Consider the following 25,000-nt stretch of genomic DNA (forward strand, 5'->3'; position numbering starts at 1 on the left):
CTTCAATTATTACATACCTGTGTCGGTGGCACGTAAAAAGCACCCACTACACTCACGGAGTGGTTGGCGTTAGGAAGGGCATCCAGCTGTAGAAACACTGCCAGATCTGACTGGCCTGGTGCAGCCTTCGGGCTTCCCAGAGCCCAGTTAAACCGTCCAACCCATGCTAGCATGGAAAGCGGACGCTAAACGATGATGATGATGATGACACACACACACTAGTATTTATAATCATCTAAAAACATTAAAATCTGTTGTACTCATTTTTCTTGGTGCCAAATTTTTTCTGTCGCACCACTGGAACCTGACTCAGTTCCACTGGCGTCGTTTGAAATTACAATACTGGTGAGCCTTTGAAAGGTCTTAATGGTTTTTTTTCCTTTTCTTTTGTAGACATAGGCGCAGGAGTGACTGTGTGGTAAGTAGCTTGCTTACCAACCACATGGTTCCAGGTTCAGTCCCACTGCGTGGCACCTTGGGCAAGTGTCTTCTACTTTAGCCTCGGGTCAACCAAAGCCTTGAGTGGATTTGGTTGATGGAAACTGAAATAAGTCTGTCGTATATATGTATATATATGTATGTGTGTGTGTTTGTGTTTCTGTATTTGTGCCCCCCCCCAACATCGCTTGACAACCAATGCTGGTGTGTTTACGTCCCTGTAACTTAATGGTTCGGCAAAAGAGACCAATAGAATAAGTTCTGGGGTCGATTTGCTCGACTAAAGGCGGTGCTCCAGCATGGCCGCAGTCAAGTGACTGAAACAAGTAAAAGAGTAAAGAGTAGAAAGAGTATATGGGTCTGTCTTTATCTTTTATCTTTTACTTGTTTCAATCATTAGACTGCAGCCATGCTTGGACACCACAGTGAAGAACTTTTAGTCAAATGTATCACCCCAGTATTTAATTTTTTTAAAGCCTGGTACTTATTTTATCAGTCTCTTTTTGCTGAACTTCTAAGCTACAGGACATAAACACACCAGCACCGGTTGTCAAGCAGTGGTTTGGGGACAAACACGCACACACAAAGATAAACACAGTTTCCCTCTACAATATCCACTCACAATGATTTGGTTGGCCAAAAGCTATAGTAAAAGACATCAAAGTTACATGTAGTGGGACTGAACCCAGAACCATGTGTTTGGGAAGCAAGCTTCTTACCACACAGCCACACCTTCACCTATAGGTCTACTGTAAACTTGTTGTTTGTCCTCATAACTATTGTTGTCTTTAGTCACTTCTAGGTTCCATTATTTTGTTTGTGTATAAACTTCTTCATAGGTGCAGGAGTGGCAGTGTGGTAAGTAGCTTGCTAACCAACCACATGGTTCTGGGTTCAGTCCCACTGCGTGGCACCTTGGGCAAGTGTCTTCTGCTATAGCCTCGGTCCGACCAAAGCCTTGTGAGTGGATTTGGTAGACGGAAACTGAAAGAAGCCTGTCGTATATATGTATATATATATATATGTGTGTGTATTTGTGTGTCTGTGTTTGTCCCCCTAGCATTGCTTGACAACCGATGCTGGTGTGCTTACGTCCCCGTCGCTTAGCGGCTCGGCAAAAGAGACCGATAGAATAAGTACTGGGCTTACAAAGAATAAGTCCTGGGGTCGATTTGCTCGACTAAAGGCGGTGTTCCAGCATGGCCACAGTCAAAATGACTGAAACGAGTAAAAGAGTATATCCACCAATTTACCCCCCCTCTCTTATCTTTCCTTGTCTTTTTCCTTCTCTTGTCACACTCTCTCTCTCCTAAATGTGAGTAACCATGTAGCTCTTCCATAATGAGAACCTGCTCTGCTCCAAGCTCTTCCTTCATAGCTTAACATAAATAGGGAACATCTTTTCCCTCGGGGTTTGTTGACTTGTGAACTGCATGGTGACCTCAGGAGTGCTGGTGGTACAGAGAAAAGTACCTAGTACACACTGTAAAGTGGTTGGTCTTATGAAGGACATCCAGCTGTAGAAACTGCCAAAGCAGACCCTGGAGTACGATGCATGTTAAATGATGATGATATATGAAATTTGATATACACAAGATTTCAGTTCCGAGTCTCAATGATTGCCTCAAAATACACAGCACACGATACAAGCTTGTCCAACCATTGTATTATCAGAGCCATGAAACGAAAAGCTGCTCACATTTAAACCCTGTGCCTATTAATAATATTTATTTCTCACCGGATGGACTACATTTTATTGTTGACTCCACCAATAACGGAACTGTACACTAATGTATGTATGGATGGATAGATGGCTCAATGACCAGAATATCAAGCTCTCAACCATGAGGTAGTAAGTTCGATTCCCATGTGTTGTGTTCTTGAGCAAGACACTTTATTTCACATTACTTCAGTTCACTCAACTGTAGAAATGAGTTGTGATATCGCTGGTACTAAGCTGTATCAGCCTTTGCCTTATCCCTTGGATAACATCGGTGGTATGGAGAAAGGAGGCTGGTATGCATGAGTGACTGCTGGTCTCCCATTAACAATCCTGCCTGGACTTGTACCTCAGAAGGTAACTTTCTAGGTGCAACCCCATGGTCATTCATGACCAAAGGGCAAAGAGCATCTTTATATGTTGCGATATCATCGTATTGATCAGACTATCAGATGTTGTTATACATCACTGGTCACAGTGCACTTAGCATTGTTTTAGCTTTTGAATGATGCCACTCTGTTGGTTAGGCAAGTAGGTCAGCATACACCCAATCGGAAGTCTATTCCATCACAGGGTTACCCATTGGCAGCTGAGTGGACTGGAGCAACATGAAATGACTGTCTTGCTTAAAAACACAATGCATTGCCTAGTCTAGGAATTGAACCCATGATCTAGTAATTGTAAGCACAACATCCTACCCACTAGGCCACACGCCTTCACACACAAACACACACACACAGTAGGCTTCCACACACTTCCATCTACTAAATTCCTTCACAATGCATTGATCAGCCCAGGGCTATAATAAAAAAAACATTTGTCCATAGTGTTGCACAGTGGGACTGAACCTGAAACCATGTAGTTGCAAAGCACACAGCCATTCCTGCTCTTATATTCTTTTACCTTTTTACTTGTTTCAGTCATTTGACTGTGGTCATGCTGGAGCTCCGCCTTTAGTCGAACAAATCAACCCCAGGACTTATTTTTTTGCAAGCCTAGTACTTATTCTATCGGTCTCTTTTGTCGAACCGCTAGGTTATGGGGACGTAAACACACCAGCATCTGTTGTCAAGCGATGTTGGGGGAACAAACACAGACATACAAACACACACTCACACACACACATATATATACATATATACAGCGGGCTTCTTTCAGTTTCCGTCTACCAAATCCGCTCACAAGGCTTTGGTCGGCCCAAGGCTATAGTAGAAGACACTTGCCCAAGGTGCCACGCAGTGGGACTGAACCTGGAACCATGTGGTTGGTAAGCAGGCTACTTACCACACAGCCACTCCTGCACCTGTCATACATACATTTAATTTGTATTCTCACGCATTTTCACTTACCTACATTGAAAATAAAAGAATAAGAAAAAAATCACATGAGCCCAAAGAGGATCTGGTGCCCCAACTCTATACATATGTCATGTTGTCATCTGCTCCTCCCCCAAGATGGGATGTACTTTGCTGTTTGAAATCCACATCAGATGTGTTTATAATGAAAGCACGAAAGCTGTTTTTACAAGATTCCCTCCTCTCCCCCTATATCCTCCGTTTTCCCTCTCCCCCCTCTCTCTCCCTCTCCCCCACCCTTTTCTTTATGTCAGTCATTCAGTCATGTATTGTTTCTTTAACTTTTTTACTACTACTACTACTAACTCCACCACCACTCCGTTCTCATAAAGCCTTATCAATACTAAAAGATGGTGACGGGGGGGGGGGTTAGAATCGGTGGAGCATCCAACAACGTGCTTTGTGGTATTTTGTTGTAGCTCCTCCCAATTTTTCTCAGTGTCAACTTTACTCTTCGTTCTATTGGGGTGATTGAAATGAAGTGCCAGTCAACTGAGGGATGCACACACACACACACACCACACACACACACACACACACACACACACACACACATGTGCATGCATGCACATATATATCCATGTGTATATAATCATTCTACTTCTACTTTCCATGTTGACATGGGTTAAATGATTCTTCCCTGTTCAAGTCTGTTTCTCTTCTGACTTGGTACTCTCCTAAGTGAGTCAGCAGACCAGCACTATAGCTACAGGCTGACCAAACCCTTGTGAGAAAATCTGATCGGTGGAAACTGAAAGAAGCTTATAGTATATATATGCCTCCGTGTATCTGTGTGTGTGTGTGTGCAATTGTCTTGACATTGTGTGATAGCTGTAAATGAGCGTCACTGTCATACAAGCAGTGTCATCCATTTCTGATATTCTGCAAAGACATGTTTCCAAGCCAGGTAATATTTCCCCCATGGCCAGACAAGTATGGGTTGGGTGACAGGAAGAGCATCTGGCTGTAGAAAACCTACCTCAATAAACTCTGTCCAATCCATGAAAGAATGGAAAAGTGGGCATTACAATGGTGATGATGATGATGATTGTGATGAATCTTATATCAATTAAACAAAATCAATTCCCTAGAGTGTACACAACCTCTTCTTTCCATTCTTTTCCCAGTCATCAACCAGCCTCATTTCCACCATCTCTCTCTTCTTTCTCTCCTTGTCCAGAACTCTTTCACGTTGCTCTACTTCTCTCTTCTCTTCTGTTGTGATCTTCTTATACATGTTTATATGTCTGTAATCGTTTCTGTTTTCCATTTAATAATAACATTCCTCATCATTTCTCTATCCAACAGGTGGTGGCGGCAAGAGAAAAGGCAAAAGTCGAAAATGGAAGGAGATTTTACAATTTCCTCACATATTACAGTGTTTGGATATAAAAAATAAAATTTGTAAGTTAATTCTTTCTATAATTCTTGTCTTGTCTTAATCTTGTTTTTATCAAAAACAAAAAAAAACAACACTCATTTAATATTCATCAGTCTTACTTTTTCCACTGTCACTGTATAGGATGTCAGGGAGAGGCAGCCCATTTCGTGAAAGAACATGTTGCACTACTGGGGTTGGTTCGTCCACTTGGACCCGTCTCTCATCAGTGGCTCCAAGTAGCTGTTTGCATGCAACAGTGGCCACGACTGCAGTAATCTGCTTCAATTGGTGGGCTAAACCTGGCAACAACAGCCAACAGGTAACTGTTGGTGAATTAGGGCTTGCCTACCTACCGTAAATCCTTGAGTATAGTCCGCCCTTGAGAATAATACGCAGGGGATTTTTAGGGGGCTGTACCTCTGAAAAACCTAAACCTTGTGTATAATACGCACCCCTTCTCTAACTTGAGTCAAGGAGGTCTATATAACATCCTTGGTTTGTAAAACTGTATACAGTAACATCCTTTATTATTATTGTATATGTAACATAATGCAAATGGGTAGCTTTTTTGGGCATTTTGCTTGCAGAAAATAAAGAAATAACAGTAATAACGTTTAATAAGTGTTGCTTACGTTATGGATGATTCTTTTATGACTTCATTGCTTTCAGGCTTAGCTTAAGGTATTTTCGTGCCCGGCATCACAAAATGCGTCTGAATAAAAACTGCCAGACAGCAAATAGAGACTTGGACATTGCTTACAAAATATTTTTCATTTTTAACCTCGTATATAGTATGCACTAGGGATTTTGACCATTAAATTTTGGGGGAAAAATGCGGATTATACTTGAGAATTTACGGTATGTGTGTGGAGACTGGATCTAGCAGACTCTGCAGAAGAATCCTTCATGGTTTGACAGAGTGGAAGATGGCTGCAACAAGACATTGTAGAGTGCTGAGAGCAAGATGAGGCAAATAAGACATCTTTGTTATCCACTGTATTTGTTTCCATCTGTCTTCATACTTGGTCTTGTGTCACTGAATTGAAACTGGTCAAGGATGAGAGAGTGAAGCTGACATTGTGCAACTCTTCTTCACTTTAAGCAAGGTCGCTACGCAAATCATCAGTCACCGTGACTCAATAACCCTCATGGCTCTGACAGACAAACATGATACTGACTACGTACTACTCTCATTCTCTCTTTTACAGAACTGCAATATATCTTTACAATTACCAGCTATGTGTCATTCCTTAAACTTTACAATGAGACATAACAAGCAGGTTTTCATTCTGAACAATGCCTCTCTAGAATTCAACTTACTTGTGTATCGTCACTCCTGTAAAATACTAACTTCTTGTACTTTCAAGTGTCATTTGTTGTATTTCATGTGATAGATTTCTATTTTTATTTTTCATTGAATTTTTTCGTGTATTTCACACAAAACTAAATAAGCTGCAAACTTGGCCAGTCCTAGTAACTACTTATCTAACACGTTATACATTCATGTTTCCCTACATTAACATTGTTTTACTCAACATTTATACATACATGTTCTGCCCAATATTTATATATATGTTATATACACCATTTATACATGTTTATACATAGATGTGTCCATCAGTATTCATAGATAGGTTTTTCTTTGTTGTATCTCAAGAGGGTCATTATGCCAGTAATAACACACCCACGGATGAAATATTCATACATGTGTTTGCTTCAGTTTTTAAACATATTTCTCTCTTTTTGTATAGAGGTTCTTCTCAGTATTTATACATACATGTTTTCCACACCCTCTCTCTCTTTCGGAGAGGGACAAGCACCTACACGCACATATACACACATGCCAGCCATTTATACATATTTCTGCCTGTCTCTCTTTCGCTCGCTCTCTCTCTCTCTCTCTCTTTCTCTCTCTCTCTCTCTATATATATATATATATACATACATGTGTATATATTTATACAAATATCTTCTCTTCAGTATATATATATATATATATATATATATATATTATATAAAATCTGTTCTGTCTGTCTCTGTGTGTGTCTTCTAGGATCTCGGGCATCCTCCACCCGATTGTGCTGAAATTTGATATGTAGATACCGACAGTACCAGGACGTGTATAAGTCTTGAAAAAATTACAAAAATCGATTCCAGATGAGAATGCGATCGATAAAGCCGTGGGAACATGCATTTGTACATGCAAGTACATCAGCTGTTGCAATCGATACTACGTATATGCGAGAAAAATGCACGTACAGTTTGCGCAAAAAATGCAGTATATTTAAGAGACCAAAAAATTAAGATGCAAAAGAGATATTTTCTTTAGACTTGGCACGAAGGAAGGAAAGACTATTTGGTTTCTCAAGAAGTTGTTTTGTTTTTTTTTTATTTAACTTTGTTTAACAAAACCAAAAGTTTTATTGAAATAAAGGCATGCTTAATTATTTTTTAATGAAAAGAAAACACTGATTGCTTTCTATTCAGCAGATATGATTCAGCACCGTCCATTGGAGGGGGGGGGGGGCTTTTGCTCGTGTGTATGTATGTGTATATATATATATATAAATAGATACGTATAGATATATAAGAGCACCGTAGTTTGCTTGAAACATTGTAATGTTGAAGAAGAGGAAAATAGGAAAGCTTTTGAGAATGTGGAAAGTTTCACAAAACCTTTATATTTCTGGTGCAAAGGCTTATCCCCTGCAAAAAAAAAACAGTTTGGGAAATGTCTAGTTACACAGGTCCCGCTAACCTATACAAATTCCTCACCATTATGTTAGCAGTAGAGCTGTCACTCTCCAAATGTTTGTGTAATCAACTCTCCAAGCATTGGTGTAAACAAACCTGTAACTGTTGCTGCAGGCAACTCACCATCTGGAGAATGGATTGCACCAACATTTGGAGAGTGATTGCTACTGCTAAGGTATTTGAACAGGTTAATGGAATCTATAGCTAGACATTTCCCAGACTCTTTTTCTTCTGAGGATGGACCTTTGCGTCTGAAATATAAAGGTTTTGTGAGACTTTCCACATTGTCAGAAGCTTTCCTATTTCCCCCTTTTTCCCTTCTTCAACATATATATATATATATATATATATATATATATATATATATATATATCAGGCATGTGCCATGAGTAATTACTCAGGGTAGGCAGTTGGTGATGTTTATGTAGTAAAACACACAAAAAAAATAAAAGCGAAACACAAGTGTGCGACTGAGTTGGAGGCAGATTTAATTCTGCTTTTATTGTGCATAAAGAAAATGTTTTTGTAGGAATGTATGCAGCAAGTGTACTACAGCAGTACTATACATAGTTTCAATACTGAGATTGAAAGGCAAGGGTGAATTATGTCTACCTAATCTTCAAAAAAATAAAATATTTTAGGTGCATATTTTGCCATAAAAGGAAAATGTTACTATCGATCTATTTCATTCAGAGTAGGCACTGCCTACCTTGCCTACCCAGGTGGCACATCCCTGATATATATATTCATGAATCTTTGAGAAATTTAAAGGAGACATTTCATGCATCAAGCCTAATTTTGCAAGCCTGTTCTAAGAAATATCCCAATTAAGAAAATTTCTGCAGACTAACAACTCAACGTTGCTTCTATGCAATTATTTAACTGTCTTATACCGTGAGTTGCATACCAATGAGTGAGCCTCTGTTTGGTCATTTAACCTTCTAAAAATATCAGCTAAATCTCCCTCAGTTCACTCCCTTATCATCTTAAATAAAGAACACATTGAATAATGCATTCCTAGATATTAACACTGAAAATATGTTGTGGCTAGAGTCACGGATGGGTGTCTTTGATCATAGGCTTGCTCTGTGGGAGTTTCTGTGAAGCTAAACCACATTTGTTGTGCACAATAGAAATACAATAGCACAGTGTTACCCAGGGTGATGTGGTGGCTGTTAGCATTTAAAAGGAGCTGGACAATTTTCAATATTTAGTAATAGGCACAAGCATGTATTATAGGTGCAGATATGACTGTGTGGTAAGAAGTTTACTTCCCAAATACGTTTTGTGTGTGTGTGTGTGTGTGTGTGTGTGTGTATGTGTGTGCGTGTGCATGTTTATCTGTCTTTTAGTGAAAGGTGTAAACATCTACAAGAAAACTATGGACCTATGTTCTTTTGAACAACAAAACAAAAATTATTGTGATATTTGTTCTGCACCAAATTGCTAATACTCCCTCTGTACTCTTGCCATCAGATACGCAATTAGCCAGTGATTGATGCTTTAGAAACTTGTGACTAGCAACACTATTTGTTTACTACATGTAGTATAAATCAAAATCAACCCATGCCAGCATGGAAGGTGGTGTGGAATTGAACCTGGAGTCACACTGTGACACAAACTTCTTAAACCACATGTCATAATTCATACAATCGATATACCCGAGACAACTCCATAAGTATGGAATTATATAAATGCAAAGAGATGATACCTGTTCTGTCTCTCTTCTAGAGGAAGGATGATTTGATAGAGATAGATAACCATATCACAGGTAAACCAAAGGAATACTGGAGAACATAAGTAATTAGATTATATCGGAGAGAATATTGTGTTTCATAGACTGATGTTGTATGTAATAGAACTGATCCAAGCCTTGCCAACATCAAGAGACGAAGAGTAAATTGATGATGAAGACAAGATAGCCTTCGTTTGGACTTTTTACTTTGATTTCCATTATCTGTCTTGCATTTCAATCGCATTTATTAATGTGATACTTTCAAGCTGTGTTGTGTCTTAATGCAGTGTGAGTCATTAATGCCTTTCTCTAATTACAGTTAATTGACAGCCCTTATATGCTTGAATTTAATGAATTTCATTAATGTACTTTTGCTTCTCTCTTGGAAGTTATGGTAGAAATATCTGCACTGTCAGACCACAGTGCCTTGACCGTCCAGGAAATTTTCAAATGAATTAAGCAAGCAACACCACAATAGGTGCGTGTGCAGATGTGTGGTTAAGAAGCTTGCTTTCCAAATGCATGGTTTCAGGTTCAGTCCCATTGCGCGGTACCTCAGGCAAGTGTCTTGTACTATTGCTCCAGGCTTGGCGAAGTCTTCTGAGCAGATGTGCTAGATGGAAGCTGAAAGAAGCCTGTAATATATATATATATATATATATATATATATATATTTGTATGTGTGTATGCTTGTGTCTCTTTGTCTTGACATCATGTGATTGTTGTGATCAAATCTCATTCTTTCCCAATATGTCTAGCCATGGGAAAATATTACCTTGTTTAGAAACAGGTACGGGTTAGTGTCAGAAAGGCCACCTGGCTGTAGAAAAATTTGCCTTGAGAAACTCATCCAACCCATGCGAGAGCATGGAAAAGTAGACCTTAAAATGATAAATGATGATATTGTAGGGTTAAGAAGTTTGCTCTGCAACTGCATGGCCCTAGGTTCAAGCCTTACTGCATGAAACCATGGAGAGATGTCTTCTACTATAGCTGCAGGTTGCCGAAAGCCTTGTGTGAAGAACTTTAAGTTGATGAATACTGTGTGGGGGAAATCTGACAGATGGTCTGTACCAATTCATAGCTGCTAAACTTAATTCATTACCTTAACAGCATCACTTGGCCCTTGGGAACCTTTGGTGCCACCCAAACTGTTCCAAATATTCAGGCCTCTTGGACACTGTCTTTTTCTTCTCTAATATATCAACACCATCACCATTCATCGGTGTTTAATGTCTACTTTCCATGCTGGTATGGGTTGGATTGTTCAACAGGGGCTGGTGAGCCAGAGGACTGTGCTAAGCTCCTAGTCTGCTTTAGTGTAATTTCTACAGCTGGATGCCCTTCCTCATGCCAACCACCTTACAGAGTGTACAGGGTGCTTTTTATGTGGCACTAGCACTTGTGAAGTTCCAAAATTATTTACAAGACAAGACCCACAACAAAGAGGGCGGTGGCTTTATGCAAGGAGATGATTAAAGGGACTCTGTGTATGTGTGTGTGAATGCGTGCATGAGTGAGTGAAAGTGTGTGACCTCGTGGTCAGGGTGTTGCACTTACGATCACGAGATTTTGATTTCAATTCCTGGAACTATGCTAGTATGGATTGGTAGACAATATGATAATTGTGACTAAGGTGGCAAGCTGGCAGAATTGGTAGCATGCCAGGTCGAATGCTTTACTCTTTTACTTCTTTCAGTCATTTGACTGTGGCCATACTGGAGCACCGCCTTTAGTTGAGCAAATCGACTCCAGGACTTATTCTTTGTAAGCCTAGTACTTATTCTATTGGTCGCCTTTGCCAAACTGTTAAGTTATGGAGACGCAAACACACCTGCATCGGTTGCCAAGCAATGCAAGGGGTACAAAAACAGACACACAAACATACTCACACACACACACACACACACACATATATATATATATATATATATACACACATATATATACATACATATATACAACGGGCTTCCTTCAGTTTCTATCTTCTAAATCCACTCACAAGGCTTTAGTCGACCCGAGGCTATAGTAGAAGACGCTTGCCCAAGGTGCCACGCAGTGGGACTGAACCTGGAACCATGTGGTTGGGAAGTAAGCTACTTACCACACAGCCACTTCCGCGATCCGTTTTTATGTTCTGAATTCAATTGCCATTGAGGTTGACTTTGCCTTTCATCCTCTCAGGGTCGATAAAATAAGTACCAGTTGAGTACTGGGGTCGATGTAATCAAATTATCCCCGTCCCCAGAAATTGCTAGCTTTGTGCCAAAATCTGGAAGCAATATGATGATGATGACTTCAAGTTAAACACCATCTTGACCAACACAATACAACTTTATAGTGACAAATCAACAAGAGAGCTATGTGATCACTGAACCTCCTAAAAATAATAGCCAAATATCCCTCTAAACACACTCTTTATGTCAACAACTATCTGAGCCATGCAATGATGGAAAATAGGAGAGTCAACATTAAAAGGACAATAACGACTGAATAAACATTGACGATGATAACTCATTCCCTACAAGCCAACGTGAGAGGGCTAGTACGTGATTGCTGAGCTTACTAGAAATAACAGCCAAATCTCTATCTCAATTCACACATTCTTTGTCAATGATTCGCATCTGTCTCATGCAATCATGGAATGTAGATATTAAAATGGCATTGATGACTGAAAGCTCAACACCAATTTGATGACAACGCAATGTATCACATTAGCTACAAACCAAGAAGAGCTTCTATGTGGTCACTGAGCCTGCTAGAAACAGAAGCTAAATCTCCCTCTAACCACACAACATTGTATCTTAATCCCTTACACAGCAAAGATGAGTTAACTTGTCTTCATCTAATTTATCATTTTCAGAGTGCAATGAGTAAACTTGTCCAAAACATATAATTTCAAAAACAGCCACAAACGAGTTTAAACGGCAATTCTTGGCATTTCTCGTTTTTATCTGGTTTTTTTTTTTGGTTTTTTTGGGGTTTTTTTCAAACTATGCCCAGATGTCGAGCTCAGAAGATGAGTATGAACTTTCTATTAGGAGCTTGGATACATCAGATGAGAGCGCAAGATTGTCTGATGAAAAAAAAATTCGTCTGCAAAGGAAACGTTTTCTCCATGAAAAAGTCACTGGGGGAAGGGGTTAAATAAAAGAAGGACACAGATAATATTGTCTTATGTGGAACTTAAAAGACAGGGTGATCATGGCCTGAAAATTTTGGATTATTGGTCTGTCTGCTTGATCAGGGATCACTTGGAAGTCAACAACAACAGTTCTTTAACCCTTTAGCATTTAAACCGGCCATATCCGGCCAAAAGTATTCTGCCTGTTTTATGTTCAAACTGGTCAGATCTGGTCTCTCACACCAACCCTACAAAATCGTTTTAAAAATTAACAGCTACCTCATCAAAATCTCATAGCTACAAGATAATGCATGATTAGTTCAAAACAATGTGGATGAAAAAGCATTAATTTTGGCAGAATAATGCAAACACTAAAGGGTTAAGAGTGACATTGTTAACAGTTCCAGGCGAATATTTCATTTTGTAGAAGCAGAAGAGTAGGAAAAGAACTGATCTCCTTATGAAGCAGGGATGGAGGTGGATTTGAGCATTAATCTATAGAAATATTGATACAGCTATTACATCCTTGTTTAATTACCAGAATTGAGAGAGAGGGAGAGAGAGAGAGAGAGAGTAAGAAGAAGAAATCTGAAATGCTTTTGTAAAAGTACAATGACAATAATTTGAATTGAACTGAAACCGAAGAACTGAAATTTGATAACTTAAAAACTAACTGTGAAAGCATTTTTCCTTCACAAGTAGCTAAAGCGTAAACTCGTAGAAATGTTCATCTGAGTTTTACTTTTATGAATTATTTTCAAAGATTTTTCTAAACTGAAGCATCAGTTTTTATCATTAAAGATTTGTAGTATATATATATATATATATATTATATATATATATATATATATATAATGGTCAGTTGTGATAATATAAGTGGTTACCTTTAGAAGCACTTCCATGGACAGTGACTATCTGTAAACTACAATAGGGGGAACATAACCCTTGAAAGTTAGTTTTAAGTAAACAGAAAATCTGCAGAAAATTCCCTATTTCCATTGTAGAGAGCATGAATAATAAAAATTGATTTTTCTGTTACACGCACACACACTCACACATACATATATATGTATGTATATATATATATATATATATATATATATATACAGTGAACTCAGTGACAGATGAGGATAGGATTTGCAACTTTTTGGTGAACATTCTGCACTGATGATTTGTTTACTGCCTGGTCTGGGGATTGAACCCACAATTATATGTGAGTGTGAAGGTACATGGCTTAGTGGTTAGGGTATTTGGCTCATGATCATAAGGTCATGAGCTTGATTCTCGGCAGCAAGTTGTGTCCTTGAGTAAGGCACTTTATTTTACATTGCGCCAGTCCACTCAGCTGAGAACTACATTAACCCATTAGCAGCATTCAGATTTCCCTGTCAAATATCGCTCTTATATATTCACATTATACATTATCTCATAGCTTTGAGATTTTAAAGATTGTAGGGTAGCCATGAGAGGCCGGATCTGGGCAGTTTGAATATAAAACATGCAGAATGGCTGGTTTAAATATGAAGGGGGGAAAAGGAAAGTGTACCTGTAGAGTGCTCAGCCACTTGCACTTCAATTTTGCAAGCAGGCTTATGTTATTTGGATTAACTAGAACCTTCATCAGCATCACCGATGCAGGGCCAGTTTGAGTGTGTTTGTTTTTCCCCTCATCTCCATAAGTGTTTGCTGACTATATATATAAAGCTCTTTCAAATGCTGTTTGCTTCCACTTCTTTGCATAACCATGTCAAGGTTGTTGGTTATTTGATAGACTGGGGAACCAGTGAGGCTTGGCACCAGGAAGGGCATCTGGCCATAGAAGCTCTATCCAAATGTAGTTCCACCCGATCCATGTAAGCATAGAAAAGTGGACGTTAAAATCATGATGATGATGATGATGTATATGATGACTAATATTCTTCAAGAAATAGTCTTTTTGTTTATTATTGTTATTTTATCAGAAATTTCATTTCATTTTCTTTTTCATTAAAATTTTTCTGTCTCTCTTTCTCTCCTTTTCTGAGTGTGTTTGTGTGTGTCAGTGTGTATATATGCACAAATATGTGTGTGTGTGCATGCATGTATCTATGTGTATATATGTACATATATATATATATGTGTGTATGAAAATCTAATTCCATGATTCATACTACATAAATAGATTTTTTTCCTTCCAATCATACTCAGTGTTTTTTATGTGTTTTTCTTTTTTCTTGTTGTTTTTTTCTAAGCAATCACAAAGTTTTATGAAATTTAAGTACTTCGTTTAACCAGATTGATTTTTATTTTACCTTTTTTTATTATTTTTTTTTATTTCTATTTTTTTTTCTATTTTTTTTTTCTGATCAGAATTATTATAAAGAACAATTCATTTTATTCATCTCATATTTTATTTTTTCTCTTTTCAAAACCTCACTCAACAATTTTGAATTGTTAATTAAAATCCAAAAAGCTGGTTGAGACAAGTTTTCCTCTTTAAGCAACACCATGTGTGTTTTCTCTGAAGTTCCTTGTCAGATAAACCATTCTACTTGAAATAAGTGACTCGAGAGTCTTTCTACTTATGTATTGTTCCCCACCCCCTCTCCAAGTCTGGAACGCAAAGAACCTACACTAATTCTTTTCCATCATTTTGCAAACAAAGTAGCTTTTTTCAGTGCTATGGAAATATCACTCGTACTGATGCTCACTTGCGCAGCGCCATGCTGAAAGCACTCCGCACATATTGTGAAGTGGTTGGCATTAGGAAGGGCATCCAGCTGTAGAGACCAAGCCAAATCAGACTGGAACCTGGTGCAGCTTTCCTGCTTACCAGCTCTGATCAAACTGTCCGACCCATGCCAGCATGGGAAACAGATGTCAAAGGAGGAGGAGGAGGGGGAGGATCTTATTGCTGTTGTACTTTGGTACTTTTTTTTCTTATTGCACCAACAGAACAGTTGTGGCTGTGTGGTAAGAAGTTTGCTTCCCAACCACATGATTCTGGGTTCAGTTCCACTGCATGACACCTTGGTCAAGCGTTCTCTGTTTTAACCCCCAGGCCAACCAAAGCCTTGTGAGTGGATTTGGTAGATGGAAACTGAAAGGAGCCCACCATGTGTGTGCGTGCATGTTTATGTATGTGGGTGCATGCATTTGTGTATGTGTGTGTGTGTGTGTGTGTGACTGTCTCCTTGCTTTGACATCAAATTAAAGGGGAGACTTTTAGATTGGCATATCTGACTACAGGAAAACCTGCCCAACCCCTGTGCGCATGAGAAAGTGGACATTAAAACTGATGGTTCTCATACATGTTAAAACAACAGAAATTAAAGTTTTACTCTTTTACTTGTTTCAGTCATTTGATTGTGGCCATGCTGGAGCACAGCCTTTAGTCAAGCAAATCGACCCCAAAACTTATTCATTGTTAGCCTAGTACTTATTCTATCGGTCTCTTTTGCTGAACTGCTAAGTTACAGGGACGTAAACACACCACCATCGGTGGTCAAGCGATGTTGGGGGGACAAACACAGACACACAAACATACAGACACTTACATATATATATATATATATATATATATATACAGCAAGCTTCTTTCAGTTTCTGTCTACCAAATCCACTCACAAAGCTTTGGTCGTCCCAAGATGCCACGCAGTGGGACTGAACTCGGAACCATGTGGTTGGTAAGCAAGCTACTTACCACACAGCCACTCCTACATCTAAAAAAAAATAAAAGGAATTTTCATGAACACATGATCTCTCAGATTTTTCTTTGAATTAAGTTTCCGTCCAGTACAACTTGGCACCACTGTTGTCACAGGCATTGCTGTCAAAAGGTAGTGAACAGAACAGAAACCACAAGACAATTTCTTGACCCCCTAACCATTCTGCTAATCCAATTCAATCCAGTCTACCATCCTTTGGTGATGCTACTTTTTTTCTTCATCACTCCCTTATTTCTTTATTGCCCACAAGGGGCTAAACATAGAGGGGACAAACAAGGACAGACAAAAGAGATTAAGTCGATTAGATCGACCCCAGTGCATAACTGGTACTTAATTTATTGACCCCAAAAGGATGAAAGGCAAAGTCGACCTCGGCGGAATTTGAACTCAGAACGTAACGGCAGACGAAATACCGCTAAGCATTTCGCCCGGCGTGCTAACGTTTCTGCCAGCTCACCACCTTTCTTTATCACTCTCTGGCATATTGATAGGCATGGTTGACTTTAGGGGGATTTGAACACAGAGTGAAAAGATACATCAAGCTAAGTAAAAGTATGGTTGCCCTTGCCTACAGGCTCATCCCTTGCAACCCTCTCCAGCTGAGCATCCCTGATCTTGCAGGCGAGTAGGGGCTGGTGCCATGTAAAAAGCACCCATACCAGTGGTGGGTAAAAGCATCCAGTACACTCTGTAAAGTGGTTGGCGTTAGGAAGGGCATCCAGCCATAGAAACTATGCTAAAGCAGACATGGAGCCTGAACAGCCCTTCAGTTGGTCAGCTTCTGTGAAACTGTCTAACCCATGCCAGTATAGAAAATGGAAGTTAAATGATGATGATGATGAGTGCAGAGTACCTCAAACACTGCATGGCATTCTCTCCAGTGCTCTAAACATCTCAGCCAGTTTGTTACCTTAGATCAGAACTGGCCTGATGCTAAATAACAGCAGCCAATTTCAGCTGTGATATATATATATATATATATATATATATATATCAGACAAATGCTGGATTTCAAGGTTATGATGGAGACAAGCGAGGTAGAAGAAAAACACACAAGAGAAAAAAGAAAAGAGACAAATGAACAATCTGTATTTACGAATTGAGATGTGAGTTCTTTTTTTCCCTTCCATTTTCCCTTCCAATTGTGTTTCTTACGTTCCTGTCAAATGTTATTGTTGACTGCATCATACAACAGCCAATGTCCATAAACATTTACTTAATCACTTATTTTCTTTGCATTTATTTCACTCGCTTATTTTCTTAACTGTTTCCACCTAAATCTCGAGAAGAGACAATATTTATATTTCATTGAGATTCTAGCAGCTGAAGTGTCTTAAATGCTGTGAATCGTTTTAAGATATTTAAGCAATGGTTAGGTTGTGCACATGCATGTATACATGCGTGTATGTATGTGAAGTTCAGTGTATTTTCCAAAATAAAGTCTGAGGGAAGTGTTTTGCATACTAAATGAAAGCATAGCTGTCTCTCGATATTCTTTTATTGTAAAGTGATTGGATATCATAGAACAGGGAGTAGAAACGTTAGCTGACAGTATTTAAAATCCATTCATGGTTAACTTTGCCTTTCATCCTTTCAGAGTTACTCTTTTACTTGTTTCAGTCATTTGACTGTGGCCATGCTGGAGCACTGCCTTTAGTCGAGCAAATCATCCCCAGGACTTATTCTTTGTAAGCCTAGTACTTATTCTATCGGTCTGTTTTGCCGAACCGCTAAGTGACGGGGACGTAAACACACCAGCATCAGTTGTCAAGCAGTGTATATATACGACGGGCTTCTTTCAGTTTCCGTCTACCAAATCCACTCACAAGGCTTTGGTCGGCCCGAGGCTATAGTAAAAGGTACTTGCCCAAGGTGCCACGTAGTGGGCCTGAACCCGGAACCATGTGGTTAGTAAGCAAGCTACTTACCACACAGCCACTCGTATGCCTATAAAATATAGTACCAGTCATATATTGGTGTCGTTAATGTAGGCTTCAAATTTTGGCACAAGGCCAGCAAGTTTGGGAGATAGGGTAAGTCAATTATATTGACCCCAGTGCTCAACTGGTACTTATTTTATCAACCCCGAAAGGATGAAAGGCAAAGATGACCTTGGCAGAATTTGAACAGTATGTAAAAACAGATGAAATACCACTAAGCATTTTGCCCTGCATGTTAATGATTCTGCCAGCTCGCTGCCTTAGGGGTCATTAATTCTAACTGTTCCCTGCCTTCACATTTCTGGTATTGTTACTATGTAAGAAATCATCATCAACATCGTTTAACATCTGCTTTCTATGCTGGCGTGAGTTGGATGGTTTGACAAGGAGCTGGCTTTCAGGGAGCTGTCCAGAGTCCCACCATCTGTTGTGGTATGGTTTCTACAGCTGGGTGCCCTTTCCAATGTCAACCACTTAACAGAGTGTGCTGGGTGCTCCTTACGTGCCTCCAGCTCAGCTGTGTTGATGCAGCACTGGCATAGGTGCATCAATGCAGTATTCCGCACAGGTGCTCTTTAAGTGACATCAGCACCTGAAACAGCAGCCTATATGTGTGGAAGACTTCAGTTTTACTTAGCTTGACGTGTCTTATCAAGTACAGCAAATCAATCTCATTTAATTTGGTGTCACATGTTTCAGTGTGATTGATGAGCCTGGCTGTTTCTAAGTAACTCAATTCTAGACGCAGATTCACAGAGACACACCCACATGTCGTTCTCAAGTGACAGTATTTATTATTTTCTTGTTTTTAGGCATGACTCTGCTGTTAAGAAGCTCATTTTGCAATCATGTGGTTTGCATTTCAGTTCCACTGTGCAGTATTTTGGGCAAGTGTCTTCTGCTTTAGCCACGAGTTGACCAATGCCTTGTAAGTGAATTTGGCTGATGGAAATTGTGTGGAAGCCTGCCATTTGCAAGTGTGTGTGTCTGTATCTCCCCACTAAAGCTTGACAACCAATATTGTTTTATTCCTCATTACTTAGCAGTTCAGCAAAAGAGACAAACAGAATAAGCACTGAACTCTTCAAAAAACAAAAAGGTGGTGGGGAAATTAGTTCTGGGATTGATCTGTTCAACTAAATTCTTCAAGGCAGTGCCCCAGCATGGCCACAGTCTGCTAACTGAAACAAGTAAAAGCTAAGAAAAACAAAAGAGAAGGACCATAAAGTGTAATTTTCGGGTGATATAACTACTATTTCTAGCGGAGGAAGCAACTTTGTAGAAACCCCATCGTTGGCTCATATTCCAGTTATGTTGTTCTAACATGTGACAGTTGTATTTCTTTTGGTGCTATGGAATTCTTTCGTTGGCCCACAACCTTGGTTCTTGTTGCTGCTGTTGTTGTTGTTGCTGTTGCACCAATTCCACCACACCCTCCGTTATGTTTTTGAATTTCTATTTTACATCCATTTTCCATGCATCAATGGGTGGGATGGTGTTGTTATTGGGGTAATTGTTTTTGCAGCTGGATGCTGATAACCCTTCCTATTGCTACCCACTCGATGAACCAACGAGAAGGGCCTCTATATGCCAGAACAACCTGCTAGATGTAGCAGTCACAAAATTTTTTTGTTTCTTTCCCTCAAATCACATCCTATGTTTTTAAATTTAAAATAAATAAAAAGAACACGTTGGTCAGCAAGGTCCCTGACATGCAAAAAAGATGGGGTGGCCACGGTTAGAATGCCTTTGATCATAGGCCCACTTGACTGGGGCTATCCTGGGGCCAGCAATAACAGAGAGTGTGTGTGTGTGTGTGTGTGTCTCCCACCCCTGTTCAATTATCAAACTTGTGGTGCATGCAGGGACAGAATACAGTAGACAGTAGCTGCAGATTTGAACTCGTGACTATGCAGTCAGTAATCCCGGGCTTTTACCTTATGTTAATTCTAATGCTCTATTAAACACTTTTTGCTGTCATTGTTTGGCCCCTGATGATTCCCTATTTGGCTGATCCATTGATCAAGGATATTCCATCCTTGATCGTAAATGCATGATGCATTCAGATGTACACAATACAGAAGGATGTGATTGAAGGGTGATGTGACTGCTATTTCTAGCATGTTGAGCAGTTCTTTAGAGCTGCCCTCACTGACTTGTGTTGAACAGTGGTTATTAATAGAAACAGGTTGGCTGAGGGGAGATGGTATCAGACTAGCTATTCATAGGTTGAGAGTTCAAATCTTACTGTTGGTGTCCCATTATGGGACAGGACACTGTATTCTACATTCTTTCTATTGACCAGATCATCAGAGAATATTAACTGTGATATACTAAAATCCTATCCAATGAGAGATGTAGTTTTCCATCCACTTCCCACCATGAAATCAGAGCTAAGCAACAGCATCCATTGGGCCTTTGATGAATGCCTTTATGTGGATTTTCATTTGGCTAGAAGTAACAGCCAAATATCCTTCAAATCACACTCTATCTTAAAAAGAAATGGTGGTTAGGTTACACTAGTTAATGTAGTCCTGGAAGCACTGTACTTGAAATATGTTACTCCCTCTTTTACTTGTTTCAGTCATTTGACTGTGGCCATGCTGGAGCACAGCCTTTAGTCGAGAAAATCGACCCCAGGACTTATTCGTTGTAAGCCTAGTAGTTATTCTATCATTTTCTTTTGCCGAACCACTAAGTTACGGGGACGTAAACACACCAGCATCAGTTGTCAAGCGATGTTGGGGGGGGGGGACAAGCACAGACACATATGCATACACACACAAACATATATATATATATATATATATACGACAGGCTTCTTTCAGTTTCCGTCTACCAAATCCACTCACAAGGCTTTGGTCGACCCGAGGCTATAGTAGAAGACACTTGCCCAAGGTGCCATGCAGTGGGACTGAACCCGGAACCATGTGGTTCGGTTCGTAAGCAAGCTACTTACCACACAGCCACTCCTACGCCTATGTTGATGGCTGGAACACTTATGATCATAAATTTGTTTAAATAGGATTAACTAAGGCCTGAACAACAGCATCAACTCTTTAGGAGACAGACATTTTTTAAATGTTAATCTGAAATGAAGGCAATAAACTAAAGATAAATAGGTGCAGACATGGCTGTGTGGTAAGAAGCTTGCTTTGCAACCACATGGTTCTGGGTTCAATTCCACTGTGTGCCACTTTGGGCTAACCAAAAGCCTTGTGAGTGGATTTGGTAGATAGGAAACTGAAAGAAGCCCATCATATCTATGTGTGTGTATGTCTTTGTGTCTGTGTTTGTCCCCCACCACTGCATGATAACCAGTGTTTGTGTGTTTACATCCCTGTAACTTAGCAGTTCAGCAAAAGAGGCCAAGGTTTAAAAAAAAAAAAGTGCTGTGGTTGATTCATTCAATTAAACATTTTTCAAGGTAGTGCCCCAGCATGGCCATAGTCTAATGATGGAAACAAGTAAAAAAGAATAAATAAATTAATAAACTCTAAAAAATTGCTGTTAAGCAGCCTCTTTCTCCAACCAATTTTTGCTTGAAGAATTGATTAAAAAAATAACAAATAAATTTTTTTTTAAAATAAGTAAAACGAAACAAGAGAAACAGAGAAAAAGCATCTTTGTTATGAGTTGAGTGATTGATTCATGAAACATCTTGTATCAGTTTGTTTCAGGATTTGATCTGGTCAGATTATCGTGGCTAAAACCAACTCTTTATTTTACACTCTGGAAGCTAAGCTTCTGCAGTATCATTTTAACTCAGTAGTTTATTAAAATTAAAATGTCTCTTACAGTTTCGATATTGTTTTCTGAAGATGTTTTACTTCTGTCGTTGATCATCTGTCTCCACCAGTTCCTGCAAGTTCATTTATTTGGAAGGTTGTCCACCCAGCCGAACTACCACACACACACACACACCATTACTCAACTGGTACTTCTTTAATCGACTCCAAAAGAATGAAAGGCAAAGTCAAAAGGATTATTATTATTATTAGTAGTAGTAGTAGTAGTGTGTTGGACAAAATGCCTTGTGGTATTTGTTCTGGCTGTTCATGTTCTGAGTTGAATTCTAACCAAGATTAACCATATTTTTCATCCCCCTAGGGTAGATAAAATAAAATACCATTCAACTACTAGGATCAATGGCATCCCCTAACCTGTCCCCACAAAATGGCTGGTATTGTGCCTAAATCAGAAACATGTGATGAGCTATGGCTGCAAACTATGAAGTTACTGTTTGCAGCTAGGCTTGAACTGGTGGTGTTAGCTGACGCTTGCTGTTTAAATCATTTCCTAGCTCTACACTTTCAAATTCATTTGGAATAAAAACACATCCATCTCTTAGAAACCAGATAAGGGCTGGCAACAGAAATGGTATCCAACCATAAAAATCCTGCCTCAAAATCCTCTCCTCTTCCCTGTGTAACAAACAAACAATATACATATTCAAAAATTATGAAATGAAGCTAAAAATCAGAGTGGTCAAGTGTAGGAATGGCTGTGAGATTAAAAAGTTCAGGTTGCAACCTGTTTCTGTGTGTCTTTTTTTACTTGTTCCTCGCTACCACTTAACTGCTGTTGGTTTGTTTACATCCCTATAACTTAGTGGCTTGGCAAAAGAGACTGATTGAGTAAGTACCAAGCTTAAATAATGACTATCAGGGTCAGTTTGTTTGACCAAAGACCTTCAAGACGATGTCTCAGTATGGCTGCTGTCCAATGAATAAGACAAACAAATCATGGAAGATATACAAGATCGGTGCTGGAGTGGCTGTGTGGTAAGTAGCTTGCTTACCAACCACGTGGTTCTGGGTTTGGTTCCACTGCATGGCACCTTGGGCAAGTGCCTTCTACTGTTGCTCAGGCCGACCAAAGACTTGTGAGTGCATTTGGTAGACGGAAACTGAAAAAAACCCGTCGTGTATATATATATATATATATATATATATATATATGTGTGTGTGTGTGTGTGTGTTTGTCCCCCCCCCCAACATCGCTTGACAACTGATGCTGGTGTGCTTACGTCCCCGTAACTTAGCGGTTCAGCAAGAGAGAGCGATAGAATAAGTACTAGGCTTATAAACAATAAGTCCTGGGGTCGATTTGCTCGACTAAAAGCAGTGCTCCAGCATGGCCACAGTCAAATGACTGAAACAAATAAAAGAGAAAAAGAAAAGAAAAATTGTCTACACACACACACACACACACACACGTACTTGTGTTCTAAAATTATTCCTATTGAAAGCTCCTGGTTTTGTTCTCATTGAAAGTCTCAAGAAACTCTGGTATTTACCTTCCAAATATATTCCGGTTGGCCTCTTTTGCAAATTAATCAAAGCCAAATTGATTTCCTCCAAAGTCTGCATCGATTACATTCCAGGTTATTTTGTCTGCATGCATGCAATATATATTGGGTATATATCTGTGTATGTGTATATGTGTGTGTGTGTGTGACAGAGAGAGAGAGAGACAGACAGACTATGGGTGAAAGAGAGGTTGGGATATATAGATCATTGTATCTTTCTTACAGTTTCATACTCATTTCTTATACACACACAATTACACACACTCCATATTATGTGTGTGTGTATGTCTATGTCTCTCTCCCCCTTCTCACCCTCCCCTGTCTCTCGCTCTCTCTCTCTCTCTCTCTGTACATATATATACATATATATATATATACATACATATATATATATATATATATATATATATATATCCTGGCAGTTCCAGTGTTGTTTATGGTGCCATACAGTCAATTAACCGGTAATGATATATTCTGTCAAGTTATATTAATGTCAGTTGGATATTGGATGCATTTTGCATAATGTACATACTCTCTCTCTCTCTCTCTCTCTCTCATAGACACACACACACACACTCCTGAGGCTTCTCTCTGTTACTACTCAAAGTTTGTGTTTCTATTTTTTCACACCAGCCAATGAATAAATTTCACTATGTGCATTCAGTACATTCTCTGAAAATTGAAACACACACACATACGGACGTCGTTTGTATTTATTTATTAGAATAATTTCCCATACAAGACTAATCTTGTTGCTTTCATTTTAGAATTTGTTTGACATCTAAACTGAAAGAAAGCTGCCTCGTCTTGTAACGGTCAATATTTTATTTCATCCATCCATCTCCGCCACCCCCACCAACAATTCCTGGGATGGTCTTAGAAGTAGCGACCACAGGCACCTCTTCCATGGGGTACTATCAGAAGCACCTGTCATTACACTTTCCAATTAGATTTCCATACGCAACCAAGGCAACGGATATTACCCAACAATCTCAATCTTAGCCTTGCCTGCATTTCTCTTGCCAAAAGGCTCAGCTTGAAGAATCCATCTTATGATTCATTCTGGTGAGATTCTGATTACATGTCTGCGGTGCCAGAGCTGTCACCTCCCAATGCACAGAAGTAGTAACTTGACCTGGAGAGACTCCCTCATAATCTCCAAACTACACACCTTGTTGAACTGAATTACATTTTCTACAGAGATCCTTTAAAGCAGCCCCTTTTCAGCTACTTATATTCGTGATTGTACTCTTTTGAAGCACTCTTCCTTTGGGTCTTATCAGAAGCAACTGTATTTACACTTTCCACACGTGACCAATTGAGACTATATGTATTATCCAATCATCTGATTCTCAGTCCACTCCTAGGTCTTCCGTTGAGGCATGTGGCTTAGTGGTTAGGGTGTTGGACTCATAATTATAAGATTGGAGTTTCAGTTCCTGGACCGGGCAACGTGTTCTTGAGCATAACACTTCATGTTGCTCAAGTCCACTCAGCTGTCAAAAATGAGTAATCCTGCGATGGACCGGTGTCCC

At 39.3% G+C, this 25,000-nt stretch overlaps 1 protein-coding gene and 1 long non-coding RNA gene across 4 annotated transcripts in view; one reads left to right on the top strand and one right to left on the bottom strand.

Annotated features, from left to right (window-relative positions):
- LOC118764571 overlaps positions 1-6,884 on the bottom strand; it is a 9,293-nt gene extending 2,409 nt beyond the window's left edge. Inside the window, exons 1-2 of the long non-coding RNA XR_005000393.1 lie at positions 6,858-6,884; positions 2,521-2,523 (exon numbers count right to left, since the gene is read on the bottom strand). This is a non-coding gene — a long non-coding RNA (uncharacterized LOC118764571). The remainder of the gene's footprint in view (positions 1-2,520; positions 2,524-6,857) is intronic.
- LOC115215078 (G protein-coupled receptor kinase 5) overlaps positions 1-25,000 on the top strand; it is a 480,808-nt gene that overhangs the window by 162,794 nt on the left and 293,014 nt on the right. For all 3 annotated transcript variants that reach the window (XM_036505440.1, XM_029784236.2, XM_029784237.2), the window contains exon 2: positions 4,822-4,917. In XM_036505440.1, the coding sequence (XP_036361333.1) occupies positions 4,822-4,917 (96 nt within the window). The remainder of the gene's footprint in view (positions 1-4,821; positions 4,918-25,000) is intronic.

This window comes from Octopus sinensis, linkage group LG8 (assembly GCF_006345805.1).
Source record: "Octopus sinensis linkage group LG8, ASM634580v1, whole genome shotgun sequence".
In the NCBI taxonomy this organism is placed as follows: domain Eukaryota; kingdom Metazoa; phylum Mollusca; class Cephalopoda; order Octopoda; family Octopodidae; genus Octopus; species Octopus sinensis.